This window comes from Bos grunniens, chromosome 5 (assembly GCF_055505025.1).
Source record: "Bos grunniens cultivar Pamir isolate PY7600 chromosome 5, Bosgru_T2T1.0, whole genome shotgun sequence".
Lineage (NCBI taxonomy): Eukaryota > Metazoa > Chordata > Mammalia > Artiodactyla > Bovidae > Bos > Bos grunniens.
Window position 1 is genome coordinate 102,020,646 of NC_141169.1, and position 13,616 is coordinate 102,034,261.

A 13,616-nucleotide genomic window follows, 5' to 3' on the forward strand; every position below is an offset into this window, starting at 1 on the left:
AGCACACAACTAATTTACCCCTAAACGATGAAAACTGAATGCTAACTCCACAAGAGCTGGGGAGCCCAAGGTTAAGTCAATTAACCTCCATCGCCTTTAATTTATTCATCTGTAAGATTGGGATAAGGTACTTCCTCATTAAGGTGAGCTTGGAGGTGAATTCATTCTCGTCTAAAGCACTTCCAACAGTGCCAGGCACCGCGGGGCTACGCAAGTGTTGGCTTCTTTTATTTCATTCAAAACGCTGTTCAAGCTCCGCCGAGTATAACTCAAAATCTAGTCCCCATCCGCCAAGACGGAGGGAGGCAAATGCAACGGAGGAATCCGAGCAGAAGGAAGCCAGCCTGAAGATGATAGGAGCAACCAGCGGGCACTCGAAGGACGAAGGAATTCCTTCTCAAGAGGGTGAGTCCCAGAGTCACTGGTGATCTGAACCGAGTTCTCACTACGGGTAGGGCTTCAACACGCGGCTAAGACGTCAGACCTGAGGGACACCGCAAAGGCTCTCGGCCAAGACGCAAAGACCGAAACGGAGTTGCTCGGGTCAGAATTGGTTACAGTGTTCATCACACAAAATGCCACAGGGGTGACAAGGTTAAGTCGAAGTAACACTTCGAATAAACAAGTCGAATATATCACACTTTAGGGTACTAAACCGTAGACAGGACGTAAAGTGACGTTAACAAAGTCAGGATGACGACCCAGTCATCGCTCTCCACTATCGTCTAAGTGCCGACGTGGGACACCAAGCAACTCGCAGCCTGCACACGGTGAATCAGCGTCCCCCTCAGGCGGTAAACGTTCTGAGCCAGCACAAGACAGACCCGGTCGCGCGCGAGAACTACAACTCCCGCCGCGGCCTGGGGGGCAGGCTCCGCCCCGCACTTCCGCTTCCGCCACCGCCCTCTCGGGCCGCCACCGCTCTCACGTGCCCCCTCCGTCCAACCTACCAGGGAGCGTGACCGCGCGTGACCCCGCGTGACTGGGGGCCGGAGCCGAAGAGGCCAGGAGGTGGGACTCTGGGACCCCCGTTAGTAGAAAGGCAACCCGAAAAGGTGGAACTAAACTTGCAACTCTCGATAGGGATTGGAGTTGTTACGGTAGAGGAGGAGCCTAACGCCCACGACCCTGGCCAATCAGCGTCCGGGATGATCTGAAAGGCCGGAAAGGGGAAAGGGGCCAAATGGTTCTGCGGTCACATGCCGCGGGGTCTAGTGGGAGGAGCAGTTGCCTAGAGGCCGCCCAGAGCTTCCTGTTTCCGGTTCCCAGAGTGGCGCTCAGCTAGTCGCTAGGAGGGACGCTGGCTCCGCCACGAGCTCTGGGACCCGGGTCTGTGGCCGGCCCCTCGCTGGCCCTGTCTCCCAGCGACGGGCAGCTACTGGGCCGGGGATTCTGAGCTTTGCCTGCTCTCTTTGCACGTGACATGTGAGTATGAGGGGCGTGGAGGAGGAGGGGCTGGAGAGTGCTCCCCCCTCGTGGCTGTGACGGGGTCCGGGATCTTTTTAAGTCTCGCTTGACCCGGGTTTTAGCCCAAAACTCCACATAAGGAGGCCGAGGGCAGAAAAACGAAGGTGTGAGGTTGGGGAGTCACAGAATCCCCAAGGGAGTGAGGGAGAAAGGATCTCCAAGACTGGAGAAGGGATTTAAGTGTTTGGAAGGCACGGAAAGGAAGATCGCTAAGTCTGGAGTCCGCTCTAGGTGTTCGCATACCCGTAGACTGGGTTTTGGCCCGCATCGTGGAGGGAGGTCAAGGGGCATCATTTGTAAAGAGTATGGCCCTTAGTAGTTGGAAAGTCGGGAGACTAGACGCAACGCGATTGTCTGGAGCCCTCGAAGAAGTTTGAGGGAGATGAATGTGTGTAAAGAGTCCTCATAGAGGGATTTGTGTTCCTCTTTGTAGGGAGCTTCCGCCCTTGGTCCATAGAGCTGATTTCCTAAGGCTTTCAACGTTGAGCGGTCAGCTAGTTAGGGCTACTCTTCCGGAAGTGTGAGCTACTAGAGACTGGAGATAAGGACCGCCGTATCAAAAATGAGCCAGAGAGAAGAAAGTAGAAATTGCACTGACAAACGGAAAATGTTCATGGCTAGTCTTAAGGACTGGGGAAAGTGAGTGGTACAGGGGCCCAGCGATGTAAAGTTCTTTCCAGTTCCTGGCTCCATCATTGGTCATCCCATTGAAGGAGAGTTTTTTAGCATTAACCTAAATGAATCTATCATTATAGAACAAGAAAATTGAAAGGGATGCTTCAAAATCTTTAAGCCTTGCTGCTTAAACTTGCACCTTGAGAATCTTAATTGTAGCACATTAAAAAGAGACTCCCCAGCCCTTGGATTTCATTCCTTTGTGTGTGCTTGCTTAGATGCTCAGTCTTGTCCGACCCTTTGGGCTGTAGCCTGCCAGGCTCCTCTCTCCATGGGGTTTTCCTGGCAGGAATACTGGAGTGGCTTGCCATTTCCTTCTCCAATTCATCCCATTACTGATACATTGTTGCACTCCTTTTTTTATCAGAAAGTTTTCAGAAAATATCTTTATGCCATGATTCATTCCAGTTGCCTTACTAATAACTTCATACACCTTTTAATACTTGTATAACCTAAAGCAAGTAACTTCAGCTCTATAAGAATCAGTTTCCTCATCTGTGAAGTGGGGGAAATTATACCTGCTTTTCTGGGTTGTGAAGATTAATGAACATAATCTGGATAAAGCTCTTAGCGCATACACCACGGAATCAAAGAGAAGCAGCTCAAATGCAGCCAAACCTTAAGCAAGAAAGAGAAGACTATAAGTTTATTCTTATCCTATCTTTTTGAACCAATGAGCAAATAAAAGATAGCTCAAGTCAACTAATGCTTACTGCAGGGTGTTTAGCTGTTCTTCTTTTCCTAGTTGTGTGAGAGTCTGTTCTAATTTGGGAAAAGAAATCCTCAACTGTCAACAGATAAGGAACTAACTTTGAAGCCAGAGGACACAGCCTTCTGTGCGAGCATCCCTCCAGAAAACTGGTCCTGGAAAAAAGAATATCAATCTAATAAAAGGAGCCTCATTTCATTTTAGTCAGTTGGTCGCATTGTGTGTTGAGCAGTGAGTTAATTTAGGGAAGACAGGAATTGGAGGTCTGGGTTCTTCATTCTGCCTTCTGTTCTGTGAACTGTGAGAGGTCACTTCCCCTTCTTGCTTTGTCAAAAAGAAAGCAAAACTTTGGCAGCCTGCTCTGATCATCCCAAAAAATTAATGTGAAAGAAGATGTACATATAGTGGTTAAGTGTAGACAGTGAGCTCAGAGCCTGACTACCTGGTTCACACTGCTCACTTACTATGTCTAGTTTTCTCATCTGTAGAATAAGAATAATTGTATTTGCTTCATAGGGTTTGGAAAGGCTTAACTGGTTAATGTATGTTAAATTCCTAGCAAAAAGCAAGTGCTCTGTTAAGTATTTTCTGTTGATCCTTTAAATGTGTTTATGGGAGAGAGTCTCAAATTTGGGGGGCTTCTCAGGTGGTACTAGTGGTAGAGAACCTGCCTACCAATGCAGGAGACTTAATAAGAGGCTTGGGTTTGATTGCTGGGTTGGGAAGATCCCCTGGAGAAGGGCATGGCAACGACTCCAGTACTCTTGCCCAGAGACTTCCATGGACAGAGGAGCCTGGTGGGCCACCATCCATAGGGTCACAGAGTTGAACAAGACTGAAGCAACTTAGGACACATGCATGCTCAGACTTTGGGGTTGGCTATACTTACTCTCTGCAGATACCTTAATGTTACTACAATGAATTGATGTTTGGATAACACCAAGTCAGGGAGATGACTTCCCAAGTATTGGTTGCCCTAGTGAATGTGGGAAACAGAACATCAAGTGTAATTTTGTTTTTGTGGTGCCTTGGAGGTATGGTGACCCACTTCAGGATGAAGCTGAACATCTCTTTCCCAGCCACTGGTTGTCAGAAACTTATTGAAATGGATGATGAACAAAAACTTCGTATCTTTTCTGAGAAGCGTATGGACACAGAAGTTGCTGTTGACGCTCTGGGTGAAAAATGGAAGAGTTGTGTGGTCCGAATCAGTGGTGGGACCAGCAAACAAGGTTTCCCCGTGAAGGAGGTGTCTGGACCCATGTCAGAGCCTGCACCTCCTACTGAGTAAGGGGCATTCCTGTTACAGACCAAGGAGGATTGGAGAAAGTGCAAATCTGTACATGGATGCCAGTCTGAGTGTTCTCAATTTGGTCATCGTAAAAGAGAGAGAAGAATATTCCTGGCCTCACTGATACAACTGTGGCTCATCACTTGGGGTTAGCAGAAGAGCTAGCAGAATCCACTGTGGTCTCTCTGTGTGGCCGCCAGTATGCTGTGAGATAGCCCCTAAACAAAGAAGGTGAGAAACCTAGCACCAGAGCACCCAAGATTCAGCATCTTGTTATTCCAGTATTGTGCAACACGAATGTCAGTGTATTGTCAGAAGAAATAGCATACTAAGAAAAATGAAGAACAGGCTCCAGAAGATGCTCAACTTTTGGCCAAGAGAATGAAGTGGGCCAAAGAAAGACTCCAGGAACAGATTGCTAAGAGATGAAAGCTGTCCTTTCTCAGAGCTTCTTACCTCTGAGTCTTGAGTCCAGTCAAAAATCAGATGTTCTATTAAAAAAAAAAAAAATGAGATGGTCTCAGGGTAACAAATAAGTAAGATCAGACATCAAAAAAAAAAAAGTATGTTTAGGATAGTGGAGAAAATTTATTCAGGTACCTATTAAATTCTGCTTATTTTAAGTTTTAAATAGAATCAATGGAATCAGTGGACCAGCATGAAGAAGAATTAGAGGACTTGCCAAAGAATTTATGCTTTTGAACTGTGGTGTTGGAGAAGACTCTTGAGAGTCCCTTGGACTGCAAGGAGATCCAACCAGTCCATTCTGAAGGAGATCAGTCCTGGGTGTTCTTTGGAAGGACTGATGCTAAAGCTGCAACTCCAGTACTTTGGCCACCTCATGGGAAGAGTTGACTCATTGGAAAAGACCCTGATGCTGGGAGGGATTGGGGGCAGGAGGAGAAGGGGACAACAGAGGATGAGATGGCTGGATGGCATCACCGACTCGATGGACATGAGTTTGAGTGAACTCCGGGAGTTGGTGATGGACAGGAAGGCCTGGCGTGCTGCCATTCATGGGGTCTCAAAGAGTCAGACACGACTGAGCAACTGAACTGAAAGAGTATTTAAGCCAAAGTCTATAGACTTGTAGTATGAAAATATTTTATTGTAAGTGAGAAAAAGTTGGAAGAATTGAATCTTTGTATCAGGAAAATTGGTGATACTTTATAAAAGTAACACGCAGCAATGGCCTGAGGGATGATTAATGAATACCAAAGTGAATTCTTACCAAAGTAAATCAGTGTATCCTGGGTATATAAAGGGGCTTCCCAGGTGGCGCTTGTGGTAAAGAACCTGCCTGCTTGTGCAGGAGATATAAGAGACGTGGGTTCGATCCCTGGGTCAGGAAGATTCCCCAGGAGGAGGTTGTGGCAACCCATTCCAGTATTCTTAGTTGGAGAATCCTGTGGACACAGTAGCCTGACGGGCTTCCCTGGTAGCTCAGCTGGTAAAGAATCCACCTGCAATGCAGGAGACCCCCATTCAATTCCTGGGTTGAGAAGATCCCCTGGAGAAGGGAAAGACTACCCACTCCAGTATTCTGGCCTGGAGAATTCCATAGAAAGAGGAGTCTGGCAGGCTATAGTCCGTGGGGTCGCAAAGAGTCGGCCGTGACTGAGCGACTTTCACTACAGTCCGTGCATAGGTGTACAGATGAGATTAGAGAAAAGAAAATGAGTTTGGAAAACAGAGCCACATGTTTCCATGCCTAAAACAGTTCAAGCATCGTATGAATTGGGTGTGTTAATTGTAAAGTGACTTGGTGATTCTCAAGAGTTATCAGCAACTGGAATGTAGGAAGACAGTTATACTTACTAGAAATCAAGAAACTCTTGAATTTCATGGCTTGAAGTGGGTTTAGAATACTTACTCAGACCACTGATCTGGACCTCATGAAGTTTGTTCATCCTATCATTTATAAATGGTTGAATGATTTTTTTTAGAGATGAGACACAACAGATAGATGTCAAATCTTAGGTGCTGTGGTTATGTTAATCTCTTTATCATTTTTGTGATAAGTATGAACAAAGATTGTTAGATGCTTCTGAATATTAAAACAAGGACTTAGGGCCCAAAGTAGTCAGGTCTCTTTCTCTGTTTTACATCTTTCTTAATAACTTAATAACTTTCAACTAGGAAGTTGAAACACTTATCAAGTGTTCATTGTAATTCAAGTATTATCTCAAGGGGAGGATTTAAATAGTATTAATGAACTAGTATTAAACTTTAAATAATGAGACATTTCAACCTAACTTCTCACCAAATGGTGGAGACAAGGATATCTCCATCAGGCTGTCATAAGTAATTCTTTTATGTTCTCTGCTTTCCCTTTTCTCAGCCCTACAGTTATGTTCTGAAGGACTTACCTATGAATTAGACTGAAAGTGACTGATTTATATAGTTTCTTGACACAGGTGATAGATAACTATTAGTATATGTGTGTGTATATATATATATACAGATGTATGGGTTTTCTGACACAGATATTAATGTGTGTGTGTGTATGTGTTTATGTATAGATGTATGGGTTTCCTGACACAGGTGATAGGTAGATACTAATATCTGTGTGTGTGTGTGTGTGTGTGTGTGTAGTTGTATGGGTTTCCTGACACAGGTGATAGGTAGATATTAGTGTGTGTGTGTGTTTGGGTTTCCTGATACAAGTGATAGATAATGTGTGTGTGTATGTATGTGTGTGTGTGTATATGTATAGATGTATGGGTTTCCTGACACAGGTGATAGGTAGATATTATTATTATATATATTATATTTATATGTGTGTATGTGTGTGTATGTGTGTGTAGATGTATGGGTTTCCTGACGCAGGTGCTTTGGCACAGAAATATTGAAAGGTACTATTTGTTGCGGGTGCCAAAGAATCTTACTGTTCAACAAGATCAAAATACTCTTCATTGGTGACACTTAAGTATTTTCTAAGCCATTGATTGATTCTTCTGACAATTTCTAGGACCAAAAATATATTCTTGTTTTATGCACACATTGCAGAAATCTCAACAACTGCCTGTCTACACTAACTCTGCTGTCCACTTTGTTGATTGCACATGAAAGGAGCACAGTAAGGACAGGAAATGAGAGTGGTGTCAGGTGAGGGAGTCACATAGGAAGAGTCTTTTAAAATATGTCCTAAGACTTCCCTAGTTGCTCAGTGATAAAGAATCCACTTGCCAGTGCAGGAGACACAGGTTCTATTTGTGGTCCAGGAAGATTCCCCCATGCCCTGGAGCAACTGATCCCATGTGCCACGACAGCTGAGCCTGTGCTCTAGAGGCCAGGAGGTGCAACTACTGAACCCCACAAGCCCTAGAACATGTGCTCCTCAACAAGAGAAGCCACTGCAATGAGAAGCCTACGCACCACAACTAGAGAATAACCCCTGCTTGCTGCAACTAGAGAGAAGTCCATGCAGCAGTGAAAACCCAGCACAGCCAAAAATAAATGAAATTATTTTTTAAAAGATAATAAAAGTTTTGAAAAGAAAAAGAAACCTGACTTAAGCATCCAATCCTGTATATTAGATAATGGGGAAAAAAACTTGAAATAGAGACAAGAAAATAAAGCCCAGCATCATCATAATGAAGAAAACTGGCTAGTATAAAGTAATAGGTGGTGGGTGGAAGATTAACAGGTTTAAAAAAAAAGTGTTATTCATTTATTACACATTCATGTGCTCTATTTCTTTCCCCGATCCTCTCCCTCTTTCCCCGAAACACACACTCCTTGTCCCAAAAGGATGTCCCCCCTCCACAGCTCCTGGAGGACTGGCCTTCTGCTGCTGCTGCTCTTCTCTGTGGCAGTCAGAGAATCTTGGCAGACAGAAGAGAAAACATGCGACCTGGTGGGAGAAAAGGGTAAAGAATCAGAGAAAGAGTTGGCTCTCCTGAAGAGGCTGACACCGCTATTTAACAAAAGGTAAATGAGAAGAAACTTAAAGGCCTTGAGAAAACAACTTTATTAAAGAATCTCCTCTTACTAACTGTATTAATTTTTTTTATATTACTATTGAATATAGAGGGGATACATGTATCATAACCTCCTCTGAGAGATGGTTCTAATCTGTACTTTAACAATATTGGCCTTATTTGGCCATGCTGTCTCACGTTCCTCTATGATGGAGAGCACGTGCTTAGCCCAGTGTTCAGCAGGGATGTGCAGGTACTTTATGCAGAAGAGTAGCTGTTTGTAAGATTGGACCCAAGAGACCAGCTTGATATTCAGAAGTATAAGATGAACATATTTAGGCCTACTACTACATCATCGTGGCTCAGACGGTAAAGCGTCTGCCTACAATGCGGGAGACCTGGGTTTAATCCCTGGGTCAGGAAGATCCTGGAGAAGGAAATGGCGACCCACTCCAGTATTCTTGCCTGGAAAATACCATGGATGGAGGAGCCTGGTAGGCTACAGTCCATGGGGTCGCAAAGAGTCGGACACGACTGAGTGACTTCAGTATATCATCGTAAGGGCTTCCCAAGATGGTTCAATGGTAAAGAATCTGCCTGCCAAGCAGAAGATGCAGGTTCAGCCCCTGGGTTGGCAAGAACCTCTGGAGAAGGAAATGGCAACCTACTCCAGTATTCCTGCCTGGAGAATCTTATGGACAGAGGAGCCTGAAGAATACAGTCCATGGGGTCACAAAGAGTCGAACACTGAAAATGAAAGTGAAGGGGGCTTTCCTGGTGGCCCAGATGGTCAAGAATCTGCCTGCAATGCAAGAAACCTGAGTTTGATCCCTGGGTTAAACATGACTAAACAACAACAATAACATATCACCATAAGTGTCAATAATCTTCAGATATATAAATCTGAAGATAATCTTTAAGGAACTAGGATATATATCATAAACGTACACCCTTATTCACAGGGAGGTACTAACTAATACTTTAGCGTAGTCTAGAACAATTATTCTAGAAATATCTAGAATACTAGCTGTCTTGGAGGCTGTATTTTCATCAGTCATCATCAACAGTTAGTCTGTCTGGGTCACAGTTAACCTCACAATGCAAAAGATATTATTCACTAGGATGTTTAGCCATGATGTTTGATAAATAAGTTGAACACACTGTTGTTTGAACAGAGGCTGCTCTTTCTAAGGCTGACAGCTCTAACTGTCCTCTTCCTCCTCTCTGCATTTCTGCTTTCAGCTTTGAGAGCACCGTGGGCCAGAGCCCAGACATGTACAGCTATGTGTTCCGGGTGTGCCGAGAAGCTGGCAACCACTCCTCTGGGGCAGGCCTGGTGCAGATCAACAAAAGTAACGGGAAGGAGACGGTAGTTGGGAGATTCAACGAGACTCAGATCTTCAATGGAAGTAAGAGTCTCACTGTTGATCAGCTTACTGAATCCCTCTGATAACCCTGTATGTCTCAGCCCTAACCAGGCTGTATCATATGGGTGTGTGTGGTTCAGCTCACCTGAGATACCTGCAAACCACAGAACACCCAGCTCCACCACCACTCCACAACCAAGGCTCAGGACATTTATATGTTTGTGTTAAAGTGAGATTAAGCTTTTTTGAAAGCCAGTCAGTCTATAAAAGTCTCCCCACCAACTTGAGTTATGTTGATAATATTTCTCAAAAATCATAAAATCATTGCTGGAAAGGACTATGTGAACAACTATGGTTTATTTTGTACCCTTAAGTAGGTAAATAAGTGCAGATTGTTGTTGCTGTAAATAACATAATAAAAAACAAGGTCAAGAGTTTGGGGCTGGAGTCAGAAGACTAGATTTTTGATCCAGCTCATATTTACTTATCCTGTGACTTTGAAAAATCATTTGACTTTTTGTTTTCTCATATGCAAAATTGGAAGCAGAATCCTTACCTTGGTCACCTCGCATGATTATTAATCAAATGATATTTTGCAAAAGAAATTTGAACAAGTAAATACTGAAGAAGGAAAAGTGTCCCCAGTCTTCAAAGTCATCCACTTTGAATTTATCTGTGGTTAAGATCTTAGGCTTTCCCTTGCCACCCAGTAATTGAATGGAGCCTCTTGATGTTAGCAGGTGTTCAGAAAATGTGAGTCATGACTAAGTACGGATCATAATTGTGTTTGCACTATCGGTTGCCTACCTTTAGTGTGGGAAATCAAGATTATTCTTGTATGCATATGTGGTTCTTAGTTGTCCTAACAAGGGAACACAAGCTGTTATAAAGGGGTGGGTTTTAGTTGGTATTTCTGGTATACCAGAGCTCATCCTGCGGGGTTAACTAAAACCAACTTCACTGAACTTGGTTCCATGCTTCCACAGTGCCCAGGTCTGTCTCTGCTTTTCCCCCACCCCAAAGCTCCTTTTCCCTTGTCCATCCTCAGGTAATTGGATCATGCTGATCTATAAAGGGGGTGATGAATATGACAACCACTGTGGCAGGGAGCAGCGGCGGGCAGTGGTGATGATCTCCTGCAATCGACACACCCTAGCGGTGAGGCACCCCGGGGCCTGGGAGCCTAGAGAGGAGATGAAAGGACTGACCTGAGGTGGGACAGAATGTCCAGAGGGAATGAGATAACTGGGGTGGATGAGAGAAAACCAGACATCCAGGGACTTCCCTGGCAGTCCGGTGGTTAAGACTCCCCACTTCCAGTACAGGGGACATGAGTTCGACCCCTGGTTGGGGAACTAAGATCCCACATGCCATTTGGTAGCAGCCAAAAAATTTAAAAAACCAGAAGTTCAGTTTTTCCCTGAGTCATAGGCGTCCATCTTCCATCATACATGGAAAATAAGTTCTTAAACCAGGAGGAAGCAAATGTTTAGGGGGGTTTTGTGGGTTTGTGCTCCTTTTCAGACAAGCGTCAGAAGCAAACACCTTACCACATAAATGTTGTGTCTGTCCTCTTACCGTCAGGACAACTTTAACCCTGTGTCTGAGGAGCGAGGCAAAGTCCAAGATTGTTTCTACCTCTTTGAGATGGACAGCAGCCTGGCGTGTTCCCCAGAGATCTCCCACCTTAGCGTGGGTTCTATCTTACTTGTCACGTGAGTCCTTCTTCCTTTATCAGTCCAAGCCTTTTTTTTTAACTCATCAATCACTTGGAAGTATATGGGTCCAAATAGCGTGTGTGCATTTGTATGCTATATTATAATTGGAGGGGAAAGAAGTCTGTGAATATCCTCTTTAAACTCTGCAAGTTTAAAAAAATGAGACTTAATGTTTTATCCCCAATAAATATATGCATTTGGAGATGGGGTTTTTTCCCTACTGGAAGACTAGACAGTTTTTATTACTCTCCCATTATTAGATTATTAGAACTTTTAAAGAAATTGGACTGTTTATCTAATGGTGACTGTTCTCAACCCTAAATGAGTCACACACTGTCTTGCTTTTTTCTGATCCAAAGGTTTTCTCAGGCAGGCAGCACTCTAACTGGTTTTCTCAGGCTCTACCGGCCCCTTTTTTTTTAACTGACCTCTCCTTTTTTGTTTTTCCATTTTTATGGAACAGAGCTTAGGAAACAGGTAACAATGAGCTTTACTGATTCTCAGTTTTTGAGTATGGATGTCTTTCTCCCTCACAGGCTTGCATCACTGGTCGCAGTCTATATCATCGGGGGGTTCCTGTACCAGCGACTGGTGGTAGGAGCCAAAGGAATGGAGCAGTTTCCTCACTTGGCCTTCTGGCAGGATCTTGGAAACCTGGTAGCAGTAAGTAACAGGGCAGCTGGGAGACAAAGCAGATGACCGACCATCCGTCCTGGTTTGCCCAGACCGAGGGTTTCCTGAGACACAGGACTTTTGGGTGCTAAAACCACCCCAACTTCCAGCAAACCAAGACAACTGGTTGCCCCAATACAGGGTAATAAGCAACATAGCACCTTAATGTCTGACCTTCCAGACTGACTGGAAGAACGGTACTGTTGCTTAGATTTATGAATCTGATCCAGCTATTTGGGGGCCTACATGAGGAGAGCGTGTTTCCCCAAATTCAGTTTAGGCCAATCACTGGAGCTTTGGGGTTTTCTCTTCATTATCCCTGGAGAAAACTAGTTCTTGCCACCTTCTCAGACCATAAACACTGTGCCCACCTGAAAGTTGCTGATTTCACATGATCACTTTTGCTCTTCTCTCTATAGGATGGCTGTGACTTTGTATGCCGCTCTAAACCCCGAAATGTGCCTGCTGCCTATCGTGGTGTGGGGGATGATCAGCTGGGGGAGGAGTCAGAAGAAAGGGATGATCACTTGTTACCAATGTGATTGCACTTTAGATGTCCAGCTTCTTCAGCCCCCAAACCAAAGCGTCCTCCGGCAGATTTCTGAAGCAGTCTCTCATCTCACCCTCAGTCTTACTCTTGCTTTCTGGTTTGCTTTTGGTTTGCATCCACCTGTCAGTAGAAGAAATGCCTTTCTCTTTGTTCCCTGTTTGGTTTTCCCTCCTCAGAGATACAGCTGCAGGACAGAGATAATATAATAGGGCCAATCACAGTAGAGGCTGTTGCACTGTCTTCATACCAGAAAGTACAAGTAGAGGAGTTACTGTGAGCAAAAGGGTGCGGCAGGCTCCCTCTCTTTTTTAAACACATTTTCATAAGTTTTTGAGACACTGGATTTAATTAAAAAAACAAACCAAGAAACATTATTTATAGGTTTGATTGCTTTCATGCTGTTACTCTGCCCTACAGTAGTCTCCATGAGAGTCTGGATGGAACTTGCTGCTGGGAACTGTTCTGCAGTGATTATTTGGTCACAAGGACTGCCATTTGGTCTCAGCCTGGAGAGGTTGTACACTTACTTCTCCCACCTCGGGTCAGGATGGAAACTGTGAAATTTCCCAGGATTACAAGGTACCAAACATTGGCTGGCACTGGAGTGACCTCACAGCTGGAACTGGGCCCTGGGTCGTCATCTTGGTTACTGGTCCATCTGCAGCTAATATACCTAATCCAGAAGTGCCGTCCATTGGAAGGGACACTGAAATGGACCTCCTGTGCCACCAGGGTTCCAGAAGCGCGAAGTCTGTTTACCTTGTAGTGGGATATCCTTGGCGGCTTGCTTCTCCCACTTGCAGTCAAAGCTGGCAGAGCTTTTCTAACTCCTAAAATGTTCCCTCTACCAGTATTTCTAAACATGTTGCACTTTCCTTCACAGGCATTTGGGGTTTTTTTGGTGCCCTCCTATCTCCTGGAAAGGGAATGGAAGCAGAAGTGGGACATGCAGGGCTCTGCCATCTTCGGCCCTGGGTGCAGGCTCCTGCCACACCTGTCCTTGCTTCTGGCTCAGGGATGTGTCTTCTTGCCCAGCCTGTCTCCATGGGGAGAGGGGCTTAAACCTCTGATGCTTCCGCCCTTCCATTTAGGCCATGTGCCCAGAAACCTGACCTGATCTTTGTGTGACAGGGAGCCTGGGCCACTGAAGAGGAACGTGGCTTCCCTGGCCACATGAGGACGGAATCAATAAGCAGGGGGCTTTTTTAGCCTTTAGGAAAGAAAATGAAATTATTTCATCTTTG

At 44.8% G+C, this 13,616-nt stretch overlaps 1 protein-coding gene and 1 pseudogene across 2 annotated transcripts; both read left to right on the forward strand.

Moving 5' to 3' along the window:
- Positions 1-493: 493 nt before the first annotated feature.
- M6PR (mannose-6-phosphate receptor, cation dependent) lies at positions 494-12,746 on the forward strand. Of its 2 annotated transcripts, none has more exons than XM_086402051.1 (7): positions 494-1,011; positions 7,896-8,075; positions 9,308-9,474; positions 10,481-10,590; positions 11,017-11,147; positions 11,687-11,813; positions 12,242-12,746. In XM_086402051.1, exons 2-7 carry the CDS (start codon positions 7,897-7,899, stop codon positions 12,362-12,364), a joined length of 837 nt encoding a protein of 278 aa, XP_086258177.1. In that variant the 5' UTR covers positions 494-1,011; position 7,896; the 3' UTR covers positions 12,365-12,746. The 2 variants fall into 2 exon arrangements, with proteins under 2 accessions (XP_086258177.1, XP_086258176.1); XM_086402050.1 differs by lacking the exon at positions 494-1,011 and adding an exon at positions 1,261-1,425.
- On the forward strand, positions 3,662-4,480 carry LOC147372781 (small ribosomal subunit protein eS6 pseudogene; annotated as a pseudogene).
- Positions 12,747-13,616: the final 870 nt, after the last annotated feature.